Consider the following 8567-nt stretch of genomic DNA (forward strand, 5'->3'; position numbering starts at 1 on the left):
ACGTAGACTGCTGGGGGGTTCCCACGATGCACTGTTTCTTTCTCTTTTTGCTCTGTATGCACCACTCTGCATTTAATCATTAGTGATCGATCTCTGCTCCCCTCCACAGCATGTCTTTTTCCTGGTTCTCTCCCTCAGTCCCAACCAGTCCCAGCAGAAGACTGCCCCTCCCTGAGCCTGGTTCTGCTGGAGGTTTCTTCCTGTTAAAAGGGAGTTTTTCCTTCCCACTGTAGCCAAGTGCTTGCTCACAGGGGGTTGTTTTGACCGTTGGGGTTTTACATAATTATTGTATGGCCTTGCCTTACAATATAAAGCGCCTTGGGGCAACTGTTTGTTGTGATTTGGCGCTATATAAAAAAAAACTGATTGATTGATTGATTGAAAGCCCGCCAGGTTGAAACGGGTCGTCAGATCAGAACACACAGCAGGTGATCTGACCGTCACGTCATCCATGTGAGCTCTGTTCCACATGATGCAGTGTCTGTGCTGTGGCGCAATGTCTTCTTATTAATGTCATTTCATGACTGTATGTCACTGACCATGGGTCATCACCAGAGGATAGGTGGTGTGGTTTTTTTTTTGTTTTTTTTTTTATTATTCCACATAAGCGGTGTGATGTGGTCCCACAGATACCGGCTGGTTTTTATTACTTCCACATAAGTGGCACCATGTGGTGCACCTGGCACTGTTCCTGCTTGACGGACACCGGCGCATGCTCTTGCACCGGGTTAGTGCACGCCTGCCCGTCGGCTTGATGTTTCATGTGCTAATTTCAAACTGTTTCACCGTTTCGTCCAAACGCCGTCCAAACTTCGCACTATGTGTGAAGGGGCCATTAATTAAGGTTATTATTATATTCAGTTCAATACAAATTTGGTGGAAGGTGACTGTTTTCAGCAACATGGAGACACATTCCAGAATGTCACACTTTGTCAGAATTCACCTGATCTGATTCAATCTGACACAAAATGCACCATGATTAACATCTAAAAAAAGATCACTAATGATGATCAATTAACTGATTGATCTGCCGTTCCTCAGCATCCTAAAGTTTAACCTTTGCCCACTGAGCTAGAAACTAATTTTGCTCTGTTGCCTTTCACTCCTGCTGACTTCTTTTTCACTTTTTCCTTCATTTTTCTTGGCAAAGGACAAAATCAGAAATGACAGGAAACGGGTGGAGAGGAGGAGCCAAGATAAATGGGAATGGATAATCACGCTTATACCGCTTCATTCCCACTGAGTCTCCTATTTAGTTTCACTCCCCCAGAGGAAACTCGTTTACACTCAACACGGCTCTGATGTCACGGAAAAATTCCAAATGCCAGCGGGGACGAAAAGCAAAATGGCTTGAGCGCCTGGGGAGGAAAAGTTTGGAAAAAAGGAGCGGGACGGGGGAGAGACGGGCGGTGGAGGACAAGGTACAAATAAACACACACGGAAAAGCTTTTAATTCGCCAAGGTCACTGTCAGGTCACTGTGGTGTCACTGAGAGGTTCAGGCAGAGATGCAGCGTGGGTAATCAACAAACCGAAAACGGGGACGTAAACATGAGGAGGCCTGTTTAGAGCACACGCCACACTGTAAACTCCACTGTGTGTGTGCGTGTGTGTGGTCACATCCCACTGCCAGTGTTTGTGTCTATTCCTAGACGACCTTTGACCGTCACCCCAAAAGCTCACTGTGTGTGTGTGTTTCTTTCCCCCTCCAGCCTTTGCCAGCCTGCCGGGACTCGTGGAACATCTGTCGGATAATTACAAATACTGGAAGAGTTTGGATGAGATGAAGTGTAAGAGCCTGCGTCCTCCTCCTCCTTCCTGACCGATTCCCACTTGACCGTTCTCGTCCGTCGCTCTCAGTAGGTGGGACAGCGAATGTGGCGCTGCGGCGGCGACACAGTCCATCTCTCCGGCTGTCGTTTGACGCCGCTCTGTTCGGACATGTGGACAGCTTGAAGCTGTCAGTCGGACTGCGAGAGCGGCTCTGGAGACGGACGCTTAGAATCACAACGCTCCTTCTTCCTGTGTGGTTTCAGCCAGAGGTGGCGCTCTACCAACGGAGACGTCCGTTGTACGGATTCCAAACAGCAAACGTGTGACCTGTGGAGGACCCGGCTCACCGGAATCGAAACCGTACAGGGCGGTGCACCCGAAGCCTGCACTTTAGTGAATCAACCATTTGAATTTGGAGATTGTTGCTTGTTTGTGCCATTTTTGTCTGACCAAATAAAAAAAAAAATTATAATAATTTAATTCACTGAAAACCTAACGTGAATGAAAAGACTGTAGCTGCTTCACACCGTCAAATATTTTAGATGGTCAACCGGCGAAGCTTGACACATGTTTTCACACCGTGTCTCTGTGTTTGTTTTTGAAATGTGGACCGAAAGCTTTGGTCTGACCTGGAACATAAAGCAGATCCATTATGGACTGGATCTGGAAAGGGCCGGTGAGGTGGAGGCTGTGTGTGGCTGAAGAACAAAAAATAAATAACTCAATAAAAAGTACAAGAACTAATTTCATGAAATTTAGTCAAAGACTGAGCATATCGAAGAAGTATTAGCTTAAATTAGAGGACGATCCAGATAACTGGCAGAACATTTAAAAAAATGTTAACATGGTAAAAGCTCTTTCATGAATTAAAATAATTTGACTAACTTTGGTGAAAATCTTGGCCCTGCTCTGGAAGGTATACTCCACTTTCAGACAGATCTGGAGAAACATGAAAAGTTTATTTCCAAAACATGATAAACTGCAATTTCAAAAATTCCAAAAATGTGCCAGTTTTATGCCAGCATTGGTCAATACTGACATGTCTCAATTTTGTTTTGTTTCCCCACAAAACAGACTATTGTCATGGCTCACTCCACACAAACTGTAGCAAATCCTTTGGACCAATAAGAGTCAGCTATGGTGACCACCACAAGTACTGTCCTGATAGTATTTGCCCTGAGGTTATTTGACTCTTGCTTGCCTCTACTGGTGGTTGGCTCTCACTGCGGTATTGTATCACTTCCTGTTCCAGAGCATAGCGGTGTTTTTCTGTATCTGTTAGCTGTTTAATCTGCGCAGTTAGATTGATCTAGTTATCTAGATAACGATTTGTTTCACAGTGTAATCTTCACGTGCCTTAACTAAAGCACTCCCTCTGCTGAATCACCTCTAAATTATTTACACATTATTCACTTTGTGTGTCTTTAGGAATCCGCTAGCTTAGCGCAAGCTACTAGCTCTTAGCCGGTTTAGCATGGCGGCTTCTCCTGTCTCTCCTGCACTTTTCTGCTCTGGGTGTGAAATGTTTAGTTATTCCTCGGCCTCCTTTAGCAGTAATGGTACTTGTAATAAGTGTAAGCTTATTCGTAGCTTTGGAGGCCAGGCTGGGCGAATTGGAGACTCGCTCCACAACCGTGGAAAATTCTACAGCTAGCCCAGGCCCCTGTAGTCGGTGGCGGACCAAGGTAGCTTAGCCGCCGTTAGTTTCCCTCTGCAGATCCCGAGCAGCCGGGAAAGCAGGCCGACTGGGTGACTTTGAGGAGGAGAGTAGTTCTAAACAAGCCCCGTGTACAACCGCCAACCCGTTCACATTCTAACCGTTTTTCCCCACTTCGGCGACACAACCCGCCGAGGATCAAACGCTGGTTATTGGCGACTCTGTTTGAGAAATGTGAAGTTAGCGACACCAGCAACCATAGTCAATTGTCTTCCGGGGGCCAGAGCAGGCGACATTGAAGGAAATTTGAAACTGCTGGCTAAGGCTAAGCGTAAATTTGGTAAGATTGTAATTCACGTCGGCAGTAATGACACCTGGTTACGCCAATCGGAGGTCACTAAAATCAACATTGAGTCGGTGTGTAACTTTGCAAAAACAATGTCGGACTCTGTAGTTTTCTCTGGGCCCCTCCCCAATCGGACCGGGAGTGACATGTTTAGCCGCATGTTCTCCTTGAATTGCTGGCTGCCTGACTGGTGTCCAAAAAATGAGGTGGGCTTCATAGATAATTGGCAAAGCTTCTGGGGAAAACCTGGTTTTGTTAGGAGAGACGGCATCCATCCCCACTTTGGATGGAGCAGCTCTCATTTCTAGAAATCTGGCCAATTTTCTTAAATCCTCCAAACCATGACTATCCAGGGTTGGGACCAGGAAGCAGAGTTGTAGTCTTACACACCTCTCTGCAGCTTCTCTCCCCCTGCCATCCCCTCATTACCCCATCCCCGTAGAGACGGTGCCTGCTCCCAGACCACCAATAACCAGCAAAAATCTATTTAAGCATAAAAATTCAAAAAGAAAAAATAATATAGCACCTTCAACTGCACCACAGACTAAAGGTCTCTCTCTTCTAAGTCCCTGTTAGTAAATGATATAATAATTGATCAACATATCGATTTATTCTGCCTTACAGAAAATCCTGGTTACAGTAGGATGAATATGTTAGTTTAAATGAGTCAACACCCCCGAGTCACACTAACTGCCAGAATGCTCATAGCACGGGCCGAGGCGGAGGATTAGCAGCAATCTTCCATTCCAGCTTATTAATTAATCAAAAACCCAGACAGAGCTTTAATTCATTTGAAAGCTTGACTCTTAGTCTTGTCCATCCAAATTGGAAGTCCCAAAAACCAGTTTTATTTGTTATTATCTATCGTCCACCTGGTCGTTACTGTGAGTTTCTCTGTGACTTAGTGCTTAGCTCAGATAAGATAATTATAGTGGGCGATTTTAACATCCACACAGATGCTGAGAATGACAGCCACAACACTGCATTTAATCTATTATTAGACTCAATTGGCTTTGCTCAAAATGTAAATGAGTCCACCCACCATTTTAATCATATCTTAGATCTTGTTCTGACTTATGGTATGGACTTAACAGTAGTCCCTGAAAACTCCCTTCTGTCCTGATCATTTCTTAATAACATTACATTTACTCTGATGGACTACCCAGCAGTGGGAATAAGTTTCATTACACTAGAGTCTTTCAGAAAGCGCTGTAACTAGGTTAAGGATATGATTCCTTCTTTATGTTCTCTAATGCCATATACCAACACAGTGCAGAGTAGCTACCTAAAGTCTGTGAGTGAGATAGAGTATCTCGTCAATAGTTTTACATCCTCATTGAAGACAACCTTGGATGCTGTAGCTCCTCTGAAAAAGACAGCTTTAAATCAGAAGTGTCTGACTCTGTGGTATAACTCACAAATTCGCAGCTTAAAGCAGATAACCCGTAAGTTGGAGAGGAAATGGCGTCTCACTAATTTAGAAGATCTTCACTTAGCCTGGAAAAAGAGTCTGTTGCTCTATAAAAAAAAAGCCCTCCGTAAAGCTAGGACATCTTACTACTCATCACTAATCGAAGAAATAAGAACAACCCCAGGTTTCTTTCAGCACTGTATCCAGGCTGACAAAGAGTCAGAGCTCTATTGAGCCGGCATTCCTTTAACTTTAACTAGTAATGACTTCATGACTTTCTTTGCTAATAAAATTTTAACTATTAGAGAAAAAATTACTCATAACCATCCCAAAGACGTATCGTTATCTTTGGCTGCTTTCAGTGATGCCGGTATTTGGTTAGACTCTTTCTCCTCCGATTGTTCTGTCTGAGTTATTTCATTAGTTACTTCATCCAACCATCACATGTCTATTAGACCCCATTCCTACCAGGCTGCTCAAGGAAGCCCTACCATTATTAAATGCTTCGATCTTAATAGATTATCTGTCTTTATTAGTTGGCTATGTACCACAGGCTTTTAAGGTGGCAGTAATTAAACCATTACTTAAAAAGCCATCACTTGACCCAGCTATCTTAGCTAATTATAGGCCAATCTCCAACCTTCCTTTTCTCTCAAAAATTCTTGAAAGGGTAGTTGTAAAATAGCTAACTGATCATCTGCAGAGGAATGGTCTATTTGAAGAGTTTCAGTCAGGTTTTAGAATTCATCATAGTACAGAAACAGCATTAGTGAAGGTTACAAAATGATCTTCTTATGGCCTCAGACAGTGGACTCATCTCTGTGCTTGTTCTGTTAGACCTCAGTGCTGCTTTTGATACTGTTGACCATAAATTTATTACAGAGATTAGAGCATGCCATAGGTATTAAAGGCACTGCGCTGCGGTGGTTTGAATCATATTTATCTAATAGATTACAATTTGTTCATGTAATGGGGAATCCTCTTCACAGACTAAGGTTATTATGGAGTTCCACAAGGTTCTGTGCTAGGACCAATTTATTCACTTTATACATGCTTCCCTTAGGCAGTATTATTAGACAGCATTGCTTAAATTTTCATTGTTATGCAGATGATACCCCAGTTTTATCTATCCATGAAGCCAGAGGACACACACCAATTAGTTAAACTGCAGGAATGTTTTTCAGACATAAAGACATGGATGACCTCTAATTTCCTGCTTTAAACTCAGATAAACTGAAGTTATTGTACTTGGCCCCACAAATCTTAGAAACATGGTGTCTAACCAGATCCTTACTCTGGATGGCATTACCCTGACCTCTAGTAATACTGTGAGAAATCTTGGAGTCATTTTGATCAGGATATGTCCTTCAAAAGCGCATATTAACAAATATGTAGGACTGCTTTTTTGCATTTACGCAATATCTCTAAAATTAGAAAGGTCTTGTCTCAGAGTGATGCTGAAAAACTAATTCATGCATTTATTTCCTCTAGGCTGGACTATTGTAATTCATTATTATCAGGTTGTCCTAAACGTCCCTGAAAAAAGCCTTCAGTTAATTCAAAATGCTGCAGCTAGAGTACTAACGGGGACTAGAAGGAGAGAGCATATCTCACCCATATTGGCCTCTCTTCATTGGCTTCCTGTTAATTCTAGAATAGAATTTAAAATTCTCTTCTTACTTATAAGGTTTTGAATAATCAGGTCCCATCTTATCTTAGGGACCTCATAGTACCATATCACCCCAATAGAGCGCTTCGCTCTCAGACTGCAGGCTTACTTGTAGTTCCTAGGGTTGTAAGAGTAGAATGGAGGCAGAGCCTTCAGCTTCAGGCTCCTCTCCTGTGGAACCAGCTCCCAATTCAGATCAGGGAGACAGACACCCTCTCTACTTTTAAGATTAGGCTTAAACTTTCCTTTTTGCTAAAGCTTATAGTTAGGGCTGGATCAGGTGACCCTGAACCATGCCTTAGTTATGCTGCTATAGACTTAGACTGCTGGGGGGTTCCCATGATGCACTGAGTGTTTCTTTCTCTTTTTGCTCTGTATGCACCACTCTGCATTTAATCATTAGTGATTGATCTCTGCTCCCCTCCACAGCATGTCCTTTTTCCTGGTTCTCTCCCTCAGCCCCAACCAGTCCCAGCAGAAGACTGCCCCTCCCTGAGCCTGGTTCTGCTGGAGGTTTCTTCCTGTTAAAAGGGAGTTTTCCTTCCCACTGTCGCCAAGTGCTTGCTCACAGGGGGTCGTTTTGACCGTTGGGGTTTTTACGTAATTATTGTATGGCTTTGCCTTACAATATAAAGCGCCTTGGGGCAACTGTTTGTTGTGATTTGGCGCTATATAAATAAAATTGATTGATTGATAGTAATGTCATTCATTAATTTATTCAATCCTGCTGGGAGTTCTAAATAACTGAATATCACATATAATCACATCAATAAATAATAATAATAATAATAATTACCTCTGCAAATGAAGTTGGGGCGGAGCTTATGTTTATGTTATGTTTTCACCCATTGTTTGTTTGTTTACAACACCTGGAGCCCATAATTTTCGTATACCATTATGAAATGTTTACAGAAGATTCATATCCTGATAGGCAAGAACTGACTCAATTTTCAAGGTCAAAGGTCAAAATCTTGGAAAAAAAAAAATCCCTATCCTTTAACATTGAACAAAAATTCAGAAAGTCATAACTCTGCCAAAAATGATCAAATGTCTTTCATATTTGGAAGCCTTGTGTAGAATGGTATCCTTTATCAACTGAAAACGTTTGATCTGAATCTGATCCAGATTACAGATTTTGTGGTCATTTAAATTTAACACTGAAATCCCCATTTAATGTATATTTTACATTATATCTTAATCAAACGTGCCCCAATCACTCTCATATTTCAATCAATCAATCAACTTTTTTCTTATATAGCGCCAAATCACAACAAACAGTTGCCCCAAGGCGCTCCATATTGTAAGGCAAGGCCATACAATAATTATGAAAAACCCCAACGGTCAAAACGACCCCCTATGAGCAAGCACTTGGCAACAGTGGGAAGGAAAAACTCCCTTTTAACAGGAAGAAACCTCCAGCAGAACCAGGCTCAAGGAGGGGCAGTCTTCTGCTGGGACTGGTTGGGGCTGAGGGAAAAAACCAGGAAAAAGACATGCCGTGAAGGGGGGCAGAGATCGATCGATTGGTCCTAGCAATTTGTACCTTTGAAAGTGAGGTACAGACTGACACTCACTATCACCTGACAAAGTTTGATCTGGATCTGATACAGATTGTGGATTTTGTGGACATTTGAATTTAATACTGAAAAGCCCATTTGGTGTACATTTTGCATTATATCTCAATCAAAAGTGCCTCAATCACTCTCATTTTT

The 8567-nt window shown here is 42.5% G+C and overlaps 1 protein-coding gene across 1 annotated transcript in view; it reads left to right on the forward strand.

Moving 5' to 3' along the window:
• Positions 1–2988, forward strand: part of pde8b (phosphodiesterase 8B) — a 155077-nt gene extending 152089 nt beyond the window's left edge. Inside the window, 1 exon segment of the mRNA XM_034192259.1 lies at positions 1712–2988. Coding sequence (XP_034048150.1) covers positions 1712–1786 — 75 coding nt within the window. The 3' untranslated portion in view covers positions 1787–2988.
• Positions 2989–8567: the final 5579 nt, after the last annotated feature.

Source organism: Thalassophryne amazonica, chromosome 17 (assembly GCF_902500255.1).
Source record: "Thalassophryne amazonica chromosome 17, fThaAma1.1, whole genome shotgun sequence".
In the NCBI taxonomy this organism is placed as follows: Eukaryota; Metazoa; Chordata; class Actinopteri; order Batrachoidiformes; family Batrachoididae; genus Thalassophryne; species Thalassophryne amazonica.